This window comes from Sminthopsis crassicaudata, chromosome 3 (assembly GCF_048593235.1).
Source record: "Sminthopsis crassicaudata isolate SCR6 chromosome 3, ASM4859323v1, whole genome shotgun sequence".
Lineage (NCBI taxonomy): Eukaryota > Metazoa > Chordata > Mammalia > Dasyuromorphia > Dasyuridae > Sminthopsis > Sminthopsis crassicaudata.
The window spans coordinates 454056272-454079825 of NC_133619.1; the positions used below are offsets into that span (position 1 = coordinate 454056272).

The following is a 23554-nucleotide window of genomic DNA, read 5'->3' on the forward strand; positions in this document are numbered from 1 at the left end:
TGAAGTGCCTGGTTTTTATCATTTAGGCAATGGGGAGTAATTGAAGATTTAAGCAAGTAAGGGATGAAAATTGTATTTTATTAAGTAAATTTGGTAGTGATTTGCAGGATAAAAAGTTGTTGTAGGATTAAATGACCATAGTACAGAAAGTAAGTTAAAAAATATATATCAATAGTCTAGAAAAAAGTGAGAGAGGATCAAACTAGAGTGGTAGAGATAAGGATGAAAAAGAAAAGAGGGAAGAGAAAGACACTGAAAAGTAAGAGGCATATGAATATAGTGACTAGATATGGACAAAAGGAAGGGGGAAGGGTAAACTATGACTCCTGGGTTTCAAGGCTGGGGCTCCTAGAAAATTAAGATTAAGAAAGAACCTAGTGGAAATTGGTTCTAGGAAAAATATGGATTTCTGATTTTTTTTTTGGGAGGGATGGGGGTTCTAGAAGGACATGAGCAACCATTTGGGAGTAAGTAGAAGAGACAAGGATGACAAAGAAGGAAGTGACAGAGATGGAAGGCAAACTAGAAGGACAGCATTATATGTAGCAGAAAGAAGATTGGGATTGTAATTAAAAGGTGAGTATTTGAATTTGTGCTGCTTTGGAAGGTCCAATTAAACTCTCTGGGTTTCAGTTTCTTCATTTCAAAGAAATGAAAAGCTTGAGCTAGATAATATCAAGGATTCATTGCAATTCTAATTTCTGCGATCAGTGTCACAAAAACCAAGTTAGTGAAACATTTCAGTAAGGAGTAGATAGTCAACAGTGCTAAATGTCACAGGTTCTTTGAGAAATATGAAGACTGAGAAAGTACTCTTGATAAAAAAGGATCATTAGTAAGAGTAGTCTCAGTAGAATTGAGAGTTGGGGTGGGGACAGAAGCCACATTGTAAGAATGTATAGGTTAAGCAATGAGCAGGTTGTGAGGAAATGAAGGTGGTTGGTGAGACCTCTAATTCGAGAAGCTTGGAAGCAAAAGGAAGGTGAGAAATGGGACTTTAATTAAAGGAAACTGGGGTCAAGTGAAGTTGTTATTCTTATGGTGTTTTCATTATTTTTTAGTAGTTTGTCTGCATTCAATCTTTCTCCCCTTTCAATGTTTTCTCCATTTGGCTGCCAAAATAGATGCTATTCAAAAAGGTCCAGCAGCTCTCTATTGCTTCCAAAATAAAATATAAACTTCTCAGACTGGCATTTAAAGACTGTAGTGATATGACTACAATCTACTTTTCCAGACTTATATATTATTATTTCACAATTAAATGTTTCAGGCCCCTCTATATTAACACTGGCTCACATTCCATCCATCTTCTTCAGGAGATTGCTCTACTACCATCCTCCCCCACCCTAATTTACAATCTCTATCCACTGACTTCTTTGCTACCACTTCTAAATAACTCATGCACACTCCTTTGCTAAAAGACTAGATCCAACAATCCCCACTAGTTTTCATCAGATTATCTCTCCTTCCCTTTCCTCTCTTGGCTAAACTGCTTGAGAAAGCCACTTATACTAGGTGCTCCTACATCCTTCTCTTATTCTCTAAACTTTCTACAATCTGGCTTGATATTTTATTTCACTGAAACTGCTCTCTCCAAAGTAATCAATGATCCCTTAATTGCCAAATCTAATAGATTTTTGGCAATCCTCTTTTTTCTGATCTCTCTGCAGCATTTGATCCTGTGGATCACCTTACTCTTCTTGGATACTCTTTCCTCATTAGGCTTTTATGCCACTGCTGCTCTAAGCCTCTTTCTACTTCTCTGAGTGCTCTTTCTTAGTTTCCTTTGTTGGATCTTCATCCAGGTCTCTCATAGTAGCTGTGGATTTTCTCCTGGGATCTGCATCCTCTTTGCTTCTTTTCCAATACTATTTAACTTGGTGATATTAGCTACCATGGTTGGTAATGTTTCCCAGATCTATATATCCAGCCATTGTCTCTCTCCTTAGTTCTATTCACACATTCCTAATTACCCTTCAAAGATCTTAAATTGGATATCTTTTAGGAATTTTAAATTCAGCACATCCAATTAGGAAGTAATCATCTTTTCTCCCTAAATATTCTGCTCTTCACAGCTTTCTTATTTTTGTTAAGGTCTCAACAATCCTTTCACTAACCCAGGCTCTCAACTTCTGTGTCAACATTTACTCTTCACTTTGTCTCATCCCATTTGTCCAACAGTCAAATTTCATTATATTTAACTTTACAAGAGCTCTTGAATGTATCCTGATATCTCTGCTGAAATAGCTATGATCTTAACAAGTCTTTCTCACCTAGACTATTTCAAGTCTACTAATTACTGGAAATTGAGTGGTTGCCCATCAGTTGGGGAATGGCTGAAAAAGTCATGGTATATGTATGTAATAGAATATTATTGTTCTCTAAAAAATGATGAGTAGGCTTATTTCAGAAAAGTCTGAAAAGACATACACGAACTGATACTAAGTGAAGTGAATAGAACCAAGAGAATATTGTACACAGCAAGAAGATTATGTGATGATCAGCTGTGATGACTTGATTCTTCAATGATGAGGTAATTCAAAGGCAATTCCAATAGATTTGTGATGCATCCAGAGAGAACTATGGAGACTGACTGTGGATCAAAGCATAGCATTTTCACCTTTTGTTGTTGTTGTTGTTGTTTGCTTTTTTTTCCTCATTTTTCCCCCTTTTGATCTGATTTTTCTTGTGCAGCATGTTGAATATAGAAATATGTTTAGAAGAATTGCACACATTTAACCTATAATGGATTGCTTGAAGTCTAGGGGAGCAGAATGAGGGGAGGGAGGGAGAAAAATTTGGAACATACGTTTTTGCAAAGGTGAATGTTGAAAACTATCTTTGCATGTATTTGGAAAAATAAAAAGCTATTAAAAATAGTTCACTAATTGGTCTTTTTGCCTTGTCTCTCCCCTCTCCAATCTTTCCAATTCTTCATGTGATTTTCTTAAAGCTCAAGTCTGATATCACCCTCTCTCGTATTCAGTAGTAGAAAGAGGGAAGGGAACAAGCATTTATTAAGTGCTTACTATGGGCCAAACATTGTACTAAGATTTTACAATTTTTTTTTTCATTTGATCCTCCCACAAGCTTATAAGATAGAAAGGTGTTATTATCTCTATTTTGCAACCGAGAAACTGGAGTAGATGGAGGTTTAGTGACTTGTTCAGAGTCAGATTAGTAAGTGCCTAAAGCCAGATCTGGATGATGATGACTGTGGGTTCTCTAGATCTGTGCTAGCATGGTGAAAATACTGGTGGTTCTCTGTACTAGCAGTATTAGTCTAAATATCTTGGGGGAAGGAGAGTACTGAATTCAGAGTACAAGATCTTACTTCTAATTCTGCCTTGGTCACCTTTTAAATGTAAAATACAACACAGTGCTGGTTCATAATAAGAAAGCACTATAAAACGTTAAGAGATAATAACAATAAAAATAATATAGTTATCATTTATGTCATATTTTAAGATTTTCAAGATGATTTACATTGATTATTTTTAGTATCTGACACAGGAATTCAAGCCACATTTTCCAGACTCCAGGTCTAACACTGTGCCCCCTAGTTGCTTCTACCTATTGGCTATGAGACTTTGGCCAAATTCTTTAATTTCTCTCAGCCTCAGTTTCTTCATCTGTAAAAGTCATACTAATAATTCCCATCTCACAAGACTGTTATGAGAATCAGCCAAAAGAGTATGCATATGTAAAGCACTTGAAAACTCCTAAAGCACTATATAAATGCTAGCTGTTATTACTATTTAAGAATAAGGGATAGCCATCACTAGATTGGCTTCAAGATAATGCATCCTTTTTTCCCACTATAACAATCAAGTTTGGGGCTATAATTATAGATTTAGGGCTAGAAGGATGTGTGTGTGTGTGTGTGTGTGTGTGTGTGTGTGTGTGTGTGTGTGTGTGTGAAACTGTCCCCCTTAATGTGTAAAATTATCACTCTGAAATTGTGTCCTCTTTTGATCTATAAAAGAAGGGAGATTCCAGCCTCTCAGACTCCAGAAGTCTAGGAAAAGTCTGGGCTTTTCTAAGGCAAATCACCCCTCCCCCTTTGATCTTTTGGATAGCTGGATCCCCATTCAAATTTTGGGGAAAGCCTTTAAAGTGATTTTCATTCAATTGGAGATCTGGGCCTGATATTGATAAATATCTAGGCTGGGGGGTGTCATTGGCTTGAAACTTGAGCCTCAGAGTTCCTATTAAAGGGCAATTTTAAACTCATTTCTTTGCAGAATGTCCGAAGTAGGAATTATGCTTCTTCTGCCAAGAGACCTCTCTCTTCTCTTGGCACAGCTGCCTACTAGGACTCCTGCCCGCTGTGAAGACATTCTTTTCTCAGTGCTAAACCCTATTTCCCTAATAGGACTTTGCCACTGGGACGTCAGTCTTCTTAGCAAAGCTGACTTCTCATCCATCCAACAATAAACTTCCCTTTTTTGCTACTTAAAATTTTTTGGGTTTGTGAATTCTTTCATGAAGGACCCGTGCCTCTGATCAAAAGGCAGGGGGATTCCCATACTCTCTATTCTGCCACTAGAACACCATCAGAAGGGAATGGAGAGATCTATTTTGATATTCTTATTTTAAAGATGAGAAATCTTCAGGTTAAATGACTTGCCCCAAGTCACATAGGAAAGCAGCACAGCATTATTTGAACCTTCATTCTCTGACTCTACTATGTCAGTGAAAGGAGTCTCCATATTGTTGAAATCAAAAGCACTAAAAATGCCATCCATAAAAATTATTGAATAATTTTTTCCAGACATTCCTATTGTCTGTGATCTATGCACTTCCATTGCTTCTTTCCATATCCCTTTGTAGAAAATTGCTTAGAGGCTTCTTGGTTTTCTTCTATTTTTTAAAGCTCAAAATCCCAGGTCTAAGATGGGAAGCTTAGGAAAGTCACTGAAACCTTCCTAGACTTTTGATCATATATTTGGCACATGCAGTGTTCACAGTAATAGATCTCTAGCAAATCTATGAACAATGTTTTTCTCTTCTACAACTGCAGAGATGATAGATTTTCTCTCTTTTAGAGAAGATTTCTAGGCTCTGGTGTTATGTAATGGCTTTGAAAAATGGCTATGAGCCAATCTGTTGCAAAGCTCAGCCAATGGCTATGTGCCCATAATGGTTTCAGGAAAGCCTATTGGCTTTTTGAGATTGTATGTCTTAAGCTTTTAATTGATGATAAGCTAGCTTCAGAAATAGGTAATAAAATGAGATAAATCCTTCTTCCCTGCATTTCCATCTATGCCATTGTGCTTTGTCCAAAAATAAATAAGAGAGATAGAATTAAAATAAGAGCAAAGAGATACAACTTGATCTGGGACAGATTTTTCTTTTTTGTTGCCTCCAATTTGAATACTGTCTTATGTGTTACCAGTTGTAAAGTAATGCCTGCCATTAATATAACTGAAATGGAATAGCCAGCCCCCCCCCCTTTTTTTTTTTTTCCCAAGGTACAGCATTACTTTGTTGGCCAGGTTTTAAAACATCACCAAAAGACAACCATAATTTGTGCATTGTGGTATTGTGATTTTATTATTCATGGTGTAAGATCTGCCAAACTGAAAGCCCACTACTGGTTACTGTCTGGAGAAAAGCCAATGACTTAACATCTTGATTGTATGAATAGCTTCAGGGTGATTAGGTAAGCATTTTAATTAAAAGTCCTAGCCTAGGAAGTCATTGTTTTTATTTCAAGACTTAAAGGAGGAGATGAATCCTCCCATTTAGGAAAGATCCTTTGTTGTCTTCTCTAGAAGAGAAAATTAAGTAGAAGTACTGTCAATGTGTGGTTATCACTGGTTTTAGTCCCTGGATAGCATGGATAGCATCTCTATTTGTCTTTGTGGCTATTATCAGAATCTTCCTGTTTTGGATGAACAGTTCCTTTTTAGGCTTTTTCAAAGGCTCTTTTTGATAAAATAGTCACTTTAGCATACTACATTAAGTTTTGTGTTAGAATAGGTAAAAAACCCTCTTCTGTCATGGTTTGATTATCACTGTTAGCTCATTATCATAGAATGGTATCAAAGTGCCCATATGAGCATGCACCATGGAAAGAAATCAAGCATAGTCTTTTGAATTTCAAATGCTTATAGTAGTGATCTCAGACCTTTTTCTCCCTTACAGCCCAATATTGTTTGCCTGCTGTGGCACTTGGGTGTTTAAGTTAGCAAAGGAGAATAGCTCTTAGGAAGTCAGGCCTGTACTCATTAGCCTGGTTTTAGGATTTTGTTCCCTTTCCTTCCCCTTGAGTCTCACTTTCCTTTCTGTCAGGCAAGGTGGTTTAAGGCTTCCTTCAATTTAGAATTGTTATGTTGACCCTCCCCATACTCTGCAGGAAAAAGTAGGCAGAAATCTTCATTTTTCTTTGGGTTCTAATGGTTTATAACATTAACTGCAAAGTCAAAAGAAGTTGAATTTATGATAGAGGTCAAAGCATGAAATTTTTAATTTGTGGGATTTTAAATGGATATGTAAAGTGCAAAAATAGTAGCACAGAAGTATATTATGGTCTTCGCTTTAAGAAGCTACTTTCTTAGGGCAGCTAGGTGGCACAGTGGATAGAACACCAGCCCCAAAGTCAGAAGGATTTGAGTTCAAATCTGGTCTCAGACAGGTAACATTTCTAGGTGTGTGACCCTGAGCAAGTCACTTAACCCCAATTGCCTCAGGAGGAAAAAAGGAATTACATCTCATAATTTCCAAATTCAGACTATAATATGCAAGAAAATAAAGACTTCATAAATACTCAAAATATGGTAGCAGAATATCTACTTACAATACTTCTACATATTAAATATATTAGAAAGAATTGTCTTTCATAACCATTGAGACATCATATTTTCTTGAGCCTCTGGACCCTTCATTTTGTAATTATATTCAATTCTAATCTCTCTTCTATTTCACTTATCCATCTATCTATCCACTTACTCATCCACTGAGACTAGAAAGGCAAAAGCCCAACAAAAATAATCAAAACAAAACAAAAAAGATAGCACTTGCCCTCAAGAATCTTACAATCTAAAGCGGGAGGGAGCAAAAGCAAATGACTGTGTACATATAAGATATATATAGAATGAGACAAAATGGAAACAATATGAATATATATATATATGTATATGATATATTTAGGATAAATTGGTAATAATTTCAGAGGGAAAGAAGTAATGACGATGAAAGACTTCTTGATATATTTCAAACATACACATTATATATTTCTTTTCTTTCCATTTTACTAGTGAGAATACAATTTCAGACTTTAATAATTTTATATCTGTACCACTGCCTTTTTGATGGGTTTCCTGGGATCAGTTTCCAATATATCTTATATTCAGTTTTTCTAAAAAACTTGTAATTGCCTCCCCAGTTGCCTCTAATAAAGTCCCAATTATGAGTTTTATAACACTCTGACAATGGTCCTCAGTAGTTGCCTCCCATATTAAGTTTCTCTGCTTATTTAACTGTTGCCATCTCTTATTGGGAAATGCTTATAAGGAGTTTCCATTAAGAAATTAAGGAAATGATTGAAGTAGATATCTTCAACATAGAGAAGATCTAATTCAGTTCCAGTTGATCAATGATGGACAGAATCAGCTACACCCAGAGAAGGAACACTGGGAAGTGAATGTAAATTGTTAGCCCTACTGTCTATCTACCCAGGTTACTTTTACTTTTGGAATCCAATTCATATCGTGCAACAAGACATTTGGTTTTACACAATATATTGTATCTAGGATATACTGTAACACATTTAACATGTATGGGATTTCCTATCATCTAGGGGAGGGAGTAGAGGGAATGAGGGGAAAATTTGGAAAAGAAATGAATACAAGGGATAATGTAAAAAAATATTCATGCATATGTATTGTAAAAAAATTATAATTATAAAATTAATAAAAAAAGTTTCTTGGAAAAAAAAAGAAATTAAGGAAATGAAAAAAAAAAAAAAGATGGAGATGTGTTGTACAAGCCAAATTGGAATTCATGACAGAGTATCACTAAAAGAAGGCTATTTACCATTTTGAAATGTCTTGTCTTCCCCAGTCCCTGAAAATTGTCCCATGACTTTGACTTCACTTGTAAAATTAAGGCAAGTACTATGGGATGTGATTTGGACACTAAGACTTCTTCTGTCCCCAAACGTGGCACCTTCTGGCCTAGTATTGGGTCTGAACTTCTTACACTCTTTTGGTTGAGGCTATAATCAAATTCATTCACAAAATTATGGCAGAGTCCGAATTAAAATAGAAGTAATTTGATTCCTTGTATTGCTACTCATTCTTTTAACCTAGGTATTATGGTAGAGTATTGGATTTGAAGTAAAAAAGAACTGAGTTCAAATTCTACCTCTCATACTTGTCATTTTACTTGGGGCAACTCACTTAACCTCTCTTTGCCTCAGTTTCCTCATCTACAAAATGAAGGTAATAACAACAATAATAATACTGCACAGGGTTGTTGTGAGAATCAAATGGAGTAACATGTGTAAAGTGCTTTGCAAACATTAAAGTGTTTTATAAACATGACCAGTTTTTAAGTAAAGCCACTGTCTGATCTCCTTAAAGGAGAATACATGCAAAACTCTAATGTAATATAGCATAATTCATCTCTAGCCAAGGCTCCTCCTCCTCATATCAGAGATTATTGCCCATATGATATGATTTTAGAGATATCATGTTAGGATCCTACATGCTTAGCTATCCTTAGTAATAAAATAATTTTTAATATTTCATATTGAAAGAATTAACTATTTGGAAGAAGTAATAATTCATCATTTCCCAACTTAGTTCTTGCCAGAAATACGATAATGATGAAAAATATATGGGAAGTGAGGCAATGAAATAGTTCATGTAACTGAATTCTTAATAGGGTTGGAGTTGATATATTAATTAGTTTTCTGAACTCTTATTTTCTCCTTTAAAAAAAAAATCTTTGTTCAGGGTAGCTAGGTGGCGCAGTGGATACAACACTAGTCCTGAAGTCAGGAGCATCTGAGTTCAAATTTGATCTCAGACACTTAACACTTCCTAGCTGTGTGACCCTGGGAAAGTCACTTAACCTCAATTGCCTCAGGGAAAAAAAAATCTTTGTTTAAAGGACGGCTAAGGGAGAGGAAAGGAATGGATTTGGAAATAAAGGTAACCTGCAAAACTGATCTGTCCCTAAAAAGGGGTAGCACATCCCACTCCACATACCTCAATGAATAATAGATTTGGACATAAAAAGAAAACTATAAAAAGATTGGAAAATATGTCATAATGCACTTATCTCAACTCTGAAGAAGATATGAATTCTTCTTCTTAAACAAGTAAAAGAGAATTACTAGGGACAAGATAGATGAGTTTGATTACATTAAAATAAAAATTCCTGTGCAATAAACTTATACATAATGAAATACTTAATAAGAAAAATTGATGGGGAAATATCAGTGTCAAATGCCATCAATAATAAGGTGACATTTAAAATGCATAAGGAACTGTTAAAAGCTTATAAATTTGATTCCTAATCCTATCCACAATGGTCAAAGAATATTAATAGAAAAATTTTAAAAGGGGAACTTTAAATTATTAATAATCACTCAAAAAATGCTCAACCTCACTTCAAAGAAATGCAAATTAAAACAACTTGGATGTGCTGCCTATGCTTATAAAACTGGCCAACATTAATTAAAAACAATGAAACAAAGTGGGTAGGATTATGGAGAAACAGGTCCACTATTCATTGCTTTTGGAATTGCACAATTATAGAATTGTTCTGTAATGCAATCTGGCAGCACATAGCATAAGGTGTTTTTGCTCTTCTGTTTTTAGTTTTTCCGTATAATTAAAAAATTATCTTATTGATATTTTGTTTTTTCATCACCTTCATTTCCATATATATCTCTTTCCCCTCTCCTATGCTTATTAAGCCATCCTAGGTAACAAAGTTTTTGTGTTTTTTTAAAAGAGAAAAAAATAATTCAGAAAACCAATTATATAAGTTTGTGTTTGACAATATATGTAATTTTTGATAGCCATAGCTCTCCACTTCTGCAAAAAAAGGTTTTGAATCTAATGTTTCTTTCTAGGGGCCAATCTTGCTCTTTAAAATTTAGAGGTTTATTGTTTTGTTGCTGTTCTTTCCATTTACTTTGTTGTAGTCATTGTGTCTTATCATTTTCTGGGTCTCATATATGAACTATATGGGTTCATATAGTAAATATCCCTAAAACAATCACATCCTTTCTCCCAATCATTCTATTGTTGAGAATATACCTGAATTATGTTTTTAAAAGAACCATCTATCCAAAATATTAGATAGTAGCATCATTTGAAACCCACTACTCCCCGGCTGAACCCCCTCCCAAAATTTGAAAACAACTTAAATTTATCTAATAAAATGGGAATAATTCAACAAACTGTGCTACATTAAGGTCATTGAATACAATTAAGATCTACAAGTATAAGGGACATAGGGACATCTGGAAAGACTTATGAAACAATGTAAATCAAAGAAAGCAGGACCAGAAAGAGTACCTACCATCTGTGACCATGTGAAAGATGAATGGAAATGAATGGTCAAAACATCCTAATTGATTTAGAGGATGTAGCTAAAAGTCATTGTTGCATTTTATGCATACAACGAAAATATATTAAAAAATAAAAAGTTGTAACCTGTTCTTTCCTTTTAAAAAAATTCTTTGTTTCTTTGGGGGACTAACAGGAGAGGGATAAATGTATTGAGAAAAGTATATAATAGAAAACTAAGTCATAACAATACATAAAAAACCTAAAACCAGCTGTTAAGGTTAATTAATTGTAATTATGTTTAATATTCATACAACAAATCATTTTTAAAAAATGGCATCCTCCAAACAACCAACCAATCGAGAATGACCAAGTATAAAGAAGATGCTTTTGGAACTCAGAGAAGGGAGGGATTGGTTCCTGGCAAGGAAGAAGGTAATTACAACTGACCAGGCTAAACTGTAAATAATGGGAAGGGCATAAGGACAAAAAGGACATATGCTCGCTTTCATGGCTATTCTCTTTGGAAGCCATATTAGAGGAAACAAGCCATATGGCAGGGGCTGTGCTTCTCTTCTCAGATAGGCATAAAAGCACCTAGATTCACTTTTCTTTTTATGGGAGGCTCTGCAGTCTCAGGCTAAGCTACTTATAATCAACTAGGTCTAGGATAATTGCATTCTATCCTTTATACCAGAATGTCTATTTTTAAAAAAAATAAAGAATGCTTATGATTATTTGATTCTAACTGTCACGTTCTCGATTGGTAGATATTATTTTGGTAAGTTTCTGAATTTATACTGAGCCAGAAACGTCTCTGGAAGTCCATATGGTTGTTAAGACTTTAGTACTAACTTTCTGCTCTCTTTTGAGCAGATTTGTGTATGTGAAATAAGTTTGACCAAGGGAATTTTCTGACAAATGTTTAACGACTGGCTTTATAGGGAGGAAAAAATGTTCCCACAATACACTTGAAAGTTTTATCTGCATTATCAATATTTTTCTTATTATTCATATTAACATTTTCTTATCACTTTCATAAATCTAGAAAATCACTTTTCATAAATCAGTAAAATAATAAATCAAATATTAATTTGTAACATTTGCCAATTTCCAAGGTGTCAATACTCAAACTGAAAATGTAACCAGTGGCTCTTATACTTGGCTCAATCTGATTCTAGCATATCCTCCCAGGGCCCTATCAACTTCTATTTAAAATATGCTAAGAATTTCTAGTTGGCAAAATAGTATTGATTGTTAACCAAAATCCTTTCTGAGAGCAATGGGGAGAAGCTTTAGCTTAACATGAAAGAGGTGAATAAATTCAAGATCTCTTTAAGCTAATTTCTGAAAGCCTGGACAATTTCTGACAACCTGTATTCTAACATTAGACAAAAGGCAAGAGGTTTTAGCAGTAGAATTCTAAAAGGCAAATTTCATTCTCATAGTAATCACTTTGTTTCACACTTATCTATGTGTTATATTTCTTTTTAGTAGATTGTAAACTTCTTGAGGACAAGGACTATCATTTCTAATTTTTGTGTAAGCACTACAATGCTTAACCTAGTATCTTGCGCTAATACATTTTCCTTGACTTTAACCTTGAAGGGGCTTACACTGAGTATAATAATCTGGCACTGGGGTACTCATCTCTGAGGTCTTCAGGAAGTCATTGGATTTCAGTTTCCTTATCTGTGAAAAGTGGCAGTTAGGCAGGGACACTCAGTGATTCTTTCTAACAATAAATTCCAAGATCTTATCAACAACATATATTTGTGGGTAATATGTTTGTGAACATTAAATAAATCTTACATGATTTATTAGCCTACTCTTCTAAAAATCTAGAGTACGGGGGGAGGAACATGTTCTAAATGGTGTTTTGTGTTTTTTGGGGGGTTTACATTGTTTTATTGTTTAGGGAGAGAGGACTTATTCTGACATGGGAAAGTCTTTGCAAAATGTACTTCATATATTTTTCAGATTTTATTTGTCTTTTTCCTCACTTTCCAGGCACTCCACTTTTATGACTGAATACTTAGTAATTTTGGAGGCTTGCATATATAAACAGACAAAAATATGCTGAACTAAGTGAATACTGGTTGGTTCTATGACTATTTACAAAAGCTGATGTTCAACACAGTTAGCAGTTTAATTCTCACCATTAAAGAGAGTTTTTCTCCCTAAGGGAACTTATTAGTAATAAATGCTCTCCCACATTCCTTTAGCATTCCAAAACATCCCAAAGAAATTGACAGCATTGCCAGTTATAACATTGTGCCAAATGGGGGAATTTGCATCCCCATCTTACAAAGAAAAAACCAAAGATAGAAAAGCTATGAAATTTGTTTGAGATCACACAGTGATATAAAACAGACAGTAAAATTTGCCAAAAGATTCACAATTGTACTCACAGCTGTATGATCATATAACATCTAAGCTAAAACAAAAACAAAAACAATAACAACAACATTATTTCTTAAGTGTTTGTGGCATACCAGACCTAGTGCTAGGTACTAAAAGAGATGTGAAATGAAAGAACACACAGTTCTGCCCCAAGAAGCTATTATATACACTGTCTAAAAGGGTATTTATTAAACATGTACCCAAATAATCATAATACAAATTACAATGTGGTAAATGTTTGGATGAGGTCACCCAGAATGGTATAAAAGTGTCAAGGGCAGTGGTATTAATTTTTGCTGATGTTTTCCACACTTAGAACTGGGACAGGCAATAGGTAGAGGTCAAGTAGAAAGCGCAAATTCTATTGGCACAGGAAACTGGGGTTCTTTTAGCTCTGTTATTGATTGGTTCTGTGACTTTGGATTTAATCTCACTGTTTTATTTTTCTCATTTGTAAAATGATATCTGATCTTATTGACCTCACAAGGTTTCTATTAATATAAAGTAATTTCATACCTGACAGAGTACTTTGAAGATAGCTAAGTGTTATATACTTCTCTAAACTTAGGACTATGGGCAAATTTGATCCTATTTTAAGTAATAAATGATTAAGCAGTTGAAATGTTAGGTCCTCTCTAGAGAAACTAAAACATAGTAAGAAAAGGGACCTCAAGTGACTATCTAACCCATTTCATTGTCTCCAGAAAGGAAGAAGTATCATGATATACTGGATTTTTTAAAATAATTTTTTATTAAAGCTTTTTATTTACAAAACATATGCATGGATAATTTTTCAACATTGACCCTTGCAAAATCTGCTCCAAATTTCCCCCTCTTTCCTCCCATCTCCTCCCCTAGATGACAGGTAGTTCAATACATGCTAAATATGTTAAATCAAATATATGGGTATACTAGATTTTTGTAAAAAGAAGCAAGACTACATGACTCCAAGGTCCCTCCCAGATCCACCTCTATTACTTTTATGTCTGGTGGTGACTTTGTAGTCAGGAATAACTTAGATTGAATTCTGTCTCAGATACTCTATAACCTGAACTTTTTGAACCTCAGTTCATCTCTAAAATGAGGACAATTTTAACACCTATATCATAGGGTTATTATGAGGATTGAAAGGTCAAATTTGTAAAAGTGCTTTATAACACTAAAGTGCTATCTAATTATGAACTATTAAAATTTCTTGATAAGAAGACTTTATAATTTTCTTTGGTAATATGTCCTAGTATTCCACAACTTCTACAGTCTAGAAATCTTTCTTACAGCCATGTTAGGTGAGAGAGTAGTAAGAGGAGAAAGATAATTGAGAATAGACTATGGAGAAACCCAATGTAAGAAGGAGAACTGAATAAGAATCTTAATAAATGGCAAGCTCCTCAAGCACTGGAATTATTATTATTATTTTTAAAATAATAGCTTTTTAGTTTCAAACTATATGTAAAGATAGTTTTCAGCATTCAACCTTGAAAAACCTTGAATTTTAAAATTTTCTCCCTTCCTTCCCCCCCACTCTTTATCCTAGACAGCAAATAATCTATAATATATGTTAAGCATGGGCAATTCTTCTGTACATATTTCCAAATTTATCTTGTTGCACAAGAAAAATCAGATCAAAAAGGAAAAAAGAAAGAAAGAAAGAAATAGCATTGGAATTATAACATACAAAGCTCTGTACAATGCAATGAGCTCAGTGTTTACAGGAATATATGATCATACTAATTTAGAACTGGAAAGGTATGTTGGGGCTAGATTACAAAGGATTTTAAATGTCAGGCATAGATGTTAGATTTTTTTATTTGGTAGGAGTCGCTGGAGATTTTTATGCAGAAGAGTAACTTAAGCAAATATATTCAAAACAAAGATTATTCTGGCTGCCATACAAAAGATGGATTGGAGGGATGGAAAGATAGTGAAGTTGGAAGGTTTGTTTGGAAGTTATTGCAATGGTCTATGTGGGTGCCAAATAAATTTAATAATTTGGAAGAATGGTAGGAATAGAGAAGAGAGAAGATGTGTAAGATAGAGAAGTAGAACTAAAGCAACACAAAAACTAACCTGATATGAGAAATGAAGGAGAGAGAAAGGCTCAAAGATAACCCCAGAATTACAAACCTGAAAGACCAGATAGCCCAGACCGAAATAGTGAAGTCAGATAGAAGAGAAGGGCTAGGGAGAATGATCATGTTTGTATTTATTATTTATTTATGCATGTATCTATCATTTACGCATGTATGTATCTATCAATTATATATATATGTATATGTATGTATCTTCTATGAATGAACGCACCTACCATCTATATGTGTACATATCTATCATCTATGTATGTATCATCTGTGTATATATGTATCATTTATCTATGTATATATATCAATAATTTATGTATGTATCCATCATCTATCTTTCTTTTATCTAGTTATTATTTATTTTTCTATTGCTTGTATGTATTTTTCATCTATATATATACCATCTCTATATATCTATATCAATCTATGTTTGTATCTATAATTTATGTATCTATTTATTATCTACGTATATATGTAATTATCTATAATTCATCTCTTTATAACAGCAAGCTACATAAAAGAATAGTTGAAATTGTGAAATTAGAGATTTTCAAGGTAATAATTTTGAGAAATGACTGATAGACCTAGGGACAACAACTATATAAAGCATGAAGAGCCATTAAAGGACAAAGTAAAGAAAAACATAGGAAGCAAATCAGAATAGTGTAGTGTTTCTGAAGGTGATGGAAGACAAAATATTCAGTAAGAGATAATGAACCATGTTAAAAGTTTCAGAGAGGTCAAGGAGGATGAAGAGTGAAAATACCACTGAATCTGGGCAATTAAGGAATCAGGAATGATCTTTAAGAGAATAATTTTCGGTAGAGTTGTAAAAATGGAAATCAGATTACAAGAGACTGATTGTGAGATGCTTGTAATTTTAGGAAGCATTAAGTAAAGGATACTGAACTTTCCTGTGATCTAGCTTACCAATTCAACACTATCTATTTTGGGATATAATTATTATATGCCTTAGCCCTCTCCTTTTTTAGCACTAGGTCTCATAGGTATCATTATCTCAGTTTTAAAGATAAAACCGAGACTCAAAGAACTAGTGACCTGACTACAATCATTCAGTTAGTAAGTTGAACTTTGGCCTTGCCAATTCCAAGTACAATAATCTATTTACTATGTTATTGTGCATCTTGTCTCCATTATGAACCACTCTCAAAACAACAATCTTTATGAATTCCAGGAGAAATGATCTTGTTAATTTAAAATGTTTTGTTGTTTTTTCTTATTTTTTTTAACAAAAGCGCTGTCAAGAAAGATATAATTAATCTAATTGTAAAAGAAATAATAAAAAATAAGAGTTCTTTAAGGTTTGCAAAATATTTTATAGATATTAACTCATTTGGTATAACCCACAAAAATCCTAGAAAGTAAGTACTATTATTACCTTATTTTACAGATGAGGAAACTCAGGCACAGAAAGATTTATTGACTTACCCAGCATCATAAATCAACTGTCTGAGAAGGAATTTAAAGTCAAGTCTTCTAGTCTCCCAAGTCAGGTGCTCTATCCATTGTAATAAGTAGCACAGAAATACCTATTTTATCCTATATTATTCCAACATTAGTCTTTAAATAATTACCTAATGAGTGGCCCTGCAGTTGGGTATCTTTTCATTTACTTATTCAAGAAAATCTCATATATATATATATATATATATATATATATATATATATATATATATATATATATATATATATATATATATATATATATATATATATATATATATATATATATATATACATATATATATATATTACATATAACACCCTATAAAATGTCACTGCTTAAAGAGAATATTTACATTTCCCCCCTGCAGAAACATAATAAGATAAAAGTTTGGGAGGAAAGGAATGAGCTACAGCACAGAATTTTTTTTAACATAATCTTTTCTTAGTTATTGTGAAATCAATATATTTCTCTTTAATCTCACCACTTGTTTAGAATATCCAAAAGGTAGTCAGTTTATATACCATTGTCCAAGAAAAGATTTCAAAGGGCCTACTATTTTACAGAATCATTTTATTAACTTAAAATTGGCTTATACTACACAATCTAGAGATGAAGAGCTAGAAAGATTACTCAGTGGTGGTAAGCTCAAATAAATGGACAGGAAATCCTAATCCTGGTGCTCTAAAAAAGAAATTTCATTTGGTTAGGCTTAAGAAAACATTACCAGTGGCACCAAGAGTATATGATGATAAGAGAGGACAAAAAGGTATGCAGCTGTCAAACTATCTTACCAGAAAACAATCTAATATGGAGATACACTGCCCTTGACCATAGGAGAATAAACATCTAAATCACCATGTAGCATAGCAGTGTATGACCCTACTAAATAAAATAAACAACAATCACAAAACTGAAATAGTGGCAGTATTATGAAGTCAATGGTATTCTGGATTTGGAGTTGGGAAGATCTGGTTTTGAGTCCCACCTTTGATATAGCCTAGCTGTGTTACCCTGTGTCACATAATTTCTCTGCACCTCAGTTTCCTCATTTCTAAAATCTGTGATCCTATGATAAGAGTATAGTTTTCTTAGCACTAAGAAATGCTGGGAAAATTTAAAAAAGCCATATCTTCTTATTTCTAGATTGTCAGATTATTTATCTCCACTATTAAAGCACTTGTTCTTGCTCATTTGTCCAGATTTCTCATGGTAACAATGAAAATTATAAAAAAAAAAAAAAAAAAAGAAAGAAAGAAAGAAAGAAAGAAAGAATTTAGTGAAGGAAAAAAATCTATACTTACGAATATTGTGTCAGGAGGTCTAAATCATTATGCATGTTGATTGGATATGCCTCACTGAGTTCAAACAGCTTCTCTAGAGCTTCATAAATGAAAATTATGCAGATAAGAGAAGCAAAGGCTTCTTCAGTAAATCGGGTTATGTAGCAGACAAGAGAGCTGGCATCAGTGGCCACAAGGATGATGCAAAGAGTTGCAGTCCAGAGCCCAATACTAGCTCGCAAAGAGAGATATGACAACCCGTATTCTCTAGGAGAAAAGAATGGAAGAATAAAATGAGTGACCTTTAACATATCATTTGTCATTCTAGATTCCCGAAAATGAATGTATCAGCAATCAGAGTAAAATGGGCCTGAAACCCCTCATCTCTTTGAATTCAATTCCTTGCCTAAAAATAATTATATTTCAGTAAATAGAACTGAAAGTAGTTCCTAAATAGGAATTATGTTATTCTATATAAACTTCTTAGGCGTCTCCACTCAATTCACTGCCATCCCTGTCCCTTTCTGCTTGAGTTGCAATGATGATGAAATGAATCAAATAAAATCTTTCTCTTTCTTCCCCCTTTGCGTGGCTTGATTTTTGCTCTCAAACTACATAATACTTACTTGCAAAACTTGAACAATATCTTTTCAAACACCAATACAGGTCCTGTACTACCCAGAATGGTAAGAGGTTGTCCTCCAAAGAGAGAATAAGCTATTCCAGTCATAGATGCTCCAAATAGAGATTCAATTGCACTCTGTGTGGGAAACACAAATGATTACATTTCATCAATTGTAAAGAGACACCCACTCCAAAGATGAGATACAACAAATAGGTTTGCAAATTCTCTTTTTACTTTAAAAAACCCAACAGACTTGTCCTAAGCCAGAGGGTGAGTTGGCAATTGGGCAGAAGATGATATTAGTGATGGGGAAGTATCCTGTCTACCAACAATATCTTTTTGTTCTTCTAGTTTGATGTATTCACGATAGAGGTGAATCTAATGTCAGGAATAGGGGGGATAGGCAAAAGAAAACAAAAAAAGGATTTTTTTTGTGTTTATGATGGGTTTAAAATCAAGGTTTAGGATTATTCTCTGACTAAATTATCTGTGAAATGAATTCATTTACAGAATGGGACTAAACAAATCTTTATAAAGGAATCCAAAGTAAAAACTTTGCCAACTAACTATAGATCTCAGGAAGTGACTGTACTGTAAAGTTAAGAGAAAAGGGTAACACATACTATACGACCTTCGGTTGCTTCTCCCAGCAGCCCTCCAAATGTGATGACAGGAGACATACACGCGCAGTAGAGAAACAGAAACGATGCTAAGCACTGCAGGCTGAAAGCATCACGGAAGTCACTCCAGAAGTATGGAGCTTTCCTTTTGATATCTAAAATAAGTCCCCCAAAAATCCTAAGATAGGGGGAAAAACAAAACAGTGAAACCCAAATATAAAAGAAGTGCACAAACAAAACTGTTTATCTGCTTGGCTGGAAGGCCAGAGAGCAGCTTTTCCATCTTCACAGGTGAGAGCCATTAATAACCTGCTTTGTTTTAGTGGTAGTGTCTTCAAGCACAGTTCCTGTCCACTAGAGCTTCTTAAACCCTAGCCAAGTACTGTGCCAGAAGGCAAAGAAGTCCAAGATCTTTCAAAGGATGTTCAGAGCTGCTTATCCATAAGCATCTATATCATAAGCTATAATGGTATATTGCCTGTGGACTCCATGCCAATTCTATCCAAAGGCACTCTTTCTGACCCTGGATCTGCTTCCCTTTCTGTCTCTATTTCTGTCTCTCTGTTTCTCTGTCTCTCCTCTCTCTATTTTACTGTGTCTCTCTGCTTGTGTCTCTCTGTCTCTCTCTTGTTCAGTCTCCCTTTCCATCTTTGTCTTTCTCTGTGTGTGCTCTGCCTCGATCTCATTGCTGTCTGTCCCTTTGTGTCTGATTCTCTGTCTCTGTCTCGACCTCTGTCTCCTCTTTCTGTCTCTATTTCTCTTTCTAATTTTTGTCTGTTTCTTTTTCTGTCTTTATTTGCTTCTGTCTGTCTCTGAGTCTCTCGCTCTGACTGTATGTCTCTCTACCTCTGCCTCTGTCTCTATTTCTTTCCATCTCTCTGTTTCTATTTCTCTTTCCAATTCTTTCTCTATTTTTTTTTGTTTCTCTCTTTAAATTTGTGTCTTTGTTTCTGTCTCCCTTCTCTTTTTCTTTCTGTTTGTTTCTTTGTCTTTCTGCCTGTCTCTGCTTTCTTTTCTCTTTCTCTTTCCATCTCTCTCTCTATTTCTCTTTCCATTTCTGTCTGTATCTGCTTCTCACTGTCTGTGTCTCTAAGTCTCTCTCCCTCTGACTGTCTCTTTGACTTTCTTTCTACTTCTCTTTCTCTGTATCTCTACCTCTCTCTCTCTCTCTCTCTCTCTCTCTCTCTCTCTCTCTCTCTCTCTCTCTCTCTCTCTCTCTCTCTCTCTCTCTCTCTCTCCATTCCTCTGTCTTTCTGTCAGTTTCTGTCTCTTTAATGTCTGTTTCTCACTTTGTCTTTCTCTGAATGTCTCTCTTGTTTGATTGCTCTCTGATGGTATGTCTCTCTTCCTCTGTCTCTGCCTCTGTCTCTCTGTCTCTGTCTCTGTCTGTCTCTGTCTCTGTCTCTCTCTTCTTCTTCTTCTGTCTCCATCTCTCTCTTTGTTTCTCTTTCCATCCTTCTGTTTCTATTTCTCTTTCTACTTCTGTCTCTGTCTTTCTTTCTACTCATTTCTCTCTTTCTTTAAGTCTGTGTTTCTCTATTTCTGTCTCTTTCTGTTTGTTTCTCTGCCTCTCTATGTCTGTCTGCCTTCCTCTACCTCTCCTTTTCTTTGACTGTCTGTCTTTTTCTCTTCAAGATGTGATTCTTCTCTCTTCTCTTTCTTTTCAAATTTTTAAAAAATCACAACAGGGTATGAGAAGTGGGCTAAGTTGACTATTTGTTAATAAATACTATATGAAGAAATAAAATCAGAATTTATCAGCGTCCTAGCTCTCCTTGCTCATAGAAAATAAATCTATTGACTTCTCTTTCCTATTGGATAGAAAATAAATCTATTGACTTCTTTTCCATGGATCATTCTACTAAATTATTACCACTTGGAAATGCCTCAGAAATAAAACCACAAATTCAAATCATTTCATTTCAGTATAATAGAAGAGCACGTGGGGGCACTCTGAAAATATTACATCAATGAATAAGAATAGAAATGTTAAATTTTAACAATAACTTGCCTGTTAACACCAGATAGGTTATTATTTTAAATTACAATTAAAAGTCTAGCTATTTGGCTACTGAAAGCTCTTTGGTTTCAACAGAATAAAGGAAGTAAGATGTTATATGCTAAAACAATTAACAATTGGTGGTTCCGCATTAAGATTAGACACAAAATACTTGTTAGATTCGATTGCCATGCTGTATGTTGTATATGCTTGTATTTGAACAAAATAGTTCTGATTTAGTTATTTATTTTTAGGAGTGAAGAAATTCATTTAATGACCCTAGAATTTGATCCAAAGTGATAGCTTTTTTTTTTTTTTTTTTTTTTTTTTAATTGTCAGCTCTGAGAAAATATACCTTTAGAACTACTGGGTCAGCATTGTTTTTAATTGTCCAGACAATCTTGGAAGTAGAGGCATGAATTGTTTCCAAATAAGAATCACTAGAATTAAAGCATTTACCTCAGAGGGTTATTGTGATGATCAAAATGAGACAATATACATGGAAAAAAAAAACACTCTGCAAACCCAAAAGCATCATAGATATGCTAGCTAGAGCTAGAGTTTTAGGTAGGGCACACATCCATTGGGGTTGAGGTTAGAGTGAAGAGGAGATGTGGAAAGAATAGGGAGGAGAGAATCAAATTGAATTTTAAAATTAGTTTAGGGGGAAACCTTTAATGAAATCTCAGACCCTGAAAGGCTTTAAAAAAAAGTGCATGAAATTCACAAATACACAGACACAAACAGGACCTTTCTTTGGTTTTTCCACCCCCTTTTTGAAATGTAATCCCTTTACCCTTTTTTTTAGTCTCAAATTCTTGTCTTATTGCCTTGCCAAAATCATAATTAAAAACTGATTAGATCTACTAGAAATTAGTAATTATTATTTACAATTTCTACTGTACTTTCTATTAACTAAATGCATTCTACTTAATTATTCATTAGCACATACATTAGTGTGAACTAATCATTACATTACTATATAACAAATGTGTTTTTAGCAGTTTTAAAAAAACACACTAAATCCGGAAGTGGGAAGTCATTACAGAGAACAGTGCAAGAGCAGCTCAGATGTACACCAGCAACTCCAGGAGAGCAGATGAGTAATGGTTACTTCAAGTCATGTCAGCAACAGAATCTGTGGAAGAACTCTGGAGAAGCGAAGAGACCGGATATTGGTGACCTGGGAGGATTTAGGAAGCAGTAAGGAAAAAGTGAACTTTGAAAAAAAATCTAAGCTATGAGGCACAGTAATACCTGAAAAAGCAATAAAAATATGAAAATAAAAAAGGGAGGAAAAAAAGAAAGAAAAAGCAACATTTGAAAGAATGAAAGCAAACACAATGAGTAACAAGGTTTCCCATGGAAAGAAGACATCATTTGAACTGTCTCATATACTGAGATACTGAGCCTGAGGAGAAAGTTAAAAGATATATCTCCTTTGAGATGAAACATAGATAAAGGGATGGAACACTTAAATGGGAATATTAAAATGGGTAGAGATTTCCGGGACTAGAAAATCATAACACACAAGGCACGTGGCAAAAGGAATGGCCTGAGGGGAGGGAGGAAGGCTCCTTCTTTTGAATAAGCATATGTTAGGGTTTGTACTTATGGAGGAGACTATATACACTCACATCCCCTGAAGAGCCGCCCACCCAATGGTTCTTGATTTTCTGCTCACACATTGCTTAGAGAGAGACAAGCTGTCAAAAAAATTCCCATAAAATGCCATTTTAAGAAATAAATTGAAGCTTTCATCTCTTCAAAGGTGTGTGATTAGAAAACTAAATCATATGGCCCTTTCAAATCACAGTCTTAAAAATCCAAAATGTCATTTATATCTACTTACTGGTTGCTTTACTTGCATTTGCTAAGACGAGATCTGGCAAAAGTGAAAAGACTGACTTTTTAAAAATTCTATTGTGAACTTGAAACTTTCAAAAGGCAAGAGGGCATATGTGGCAGAGTCAATTGAGGCCCTCTCTTTGTTTTAGAGGATTCTCTGTGAAGGAATTTGGCACAGACAAATCCTGAATAGGGAAAATCCCACTGACTTCTACTCAGAATTCTTGCAGAGAAAGGTAGTGGTAATCACCAATACCATCACAGAAAAAATTGTCATTTTTCTACCAAAGTTTAAGCATTAAATAGGTAAATAGAGTTAGATTTTGAAATTTCAAGTTAATGGTATTGACAATTCAGTTTCAATAGAATCCCAGATAAATTCTGTTTGCTAACCTTCCGGTTCGTTGCAGTTCAGGCCCACTGTGCCCGCCATGGGGCTCTGCTTCACCATGAGCTGCTGTTCCATTGGGGACTGTAGGAATCTTCCTCTTCTCCTAATAGAGAGAAAATTCAAGCATTTTAGGGTCCATCTCTTTCCTAATTCCAGAGGTTTTTATCTGCCACTCTGAGGCACTCTTGCTGTGGCTCCTTCTACTCACAGAACTACAAAGCCTAATGTACCAAAGTCTTTCTCCATCTACTCATCAATCCCTGAACAAATATTCTTACAAAGAAAAATAGGAATATGAAAATTAGGTCAGTGG

General features: G+C 34.5%; 1 protein-coding gene across 8 annotated transcripts in view; it reads right to left on the reverse strand.

The window, feature by feature from the left end:
• Positions 1 to 23554, reverse strand: part of SLC4A10 (solute carrier family 4 member 10) — a 357517-nt gene that overhangs the window by 46669 nt on the left and 287294 nt on the right. For all 8 annotated transcript variants that reach the window (XM_074303280.1, XM_074303281.1, XM_074303276.1 and 5 more), the window contains 4 exons: positions 23244 to 23344; positions 19007 to 19181; positions 18385 to 18518; positions 17780 to 18025 (listed from right to left, as the gene is read on the reverse strand). In XM_074303280.1, the coding sequence (XP_074159381.1) occupies positions 17780 to 18025; positions 18385 to 18518; positions 19007 to 19181; positions 23244 to 23344 (656 nt within the window). The remainder of the gene's footprint in view (positions 1 to 17779; positions 18026 to 18384; positions 18519 to 19006; positions 19182 to 23243; positions 23345 to 23554) is intronic.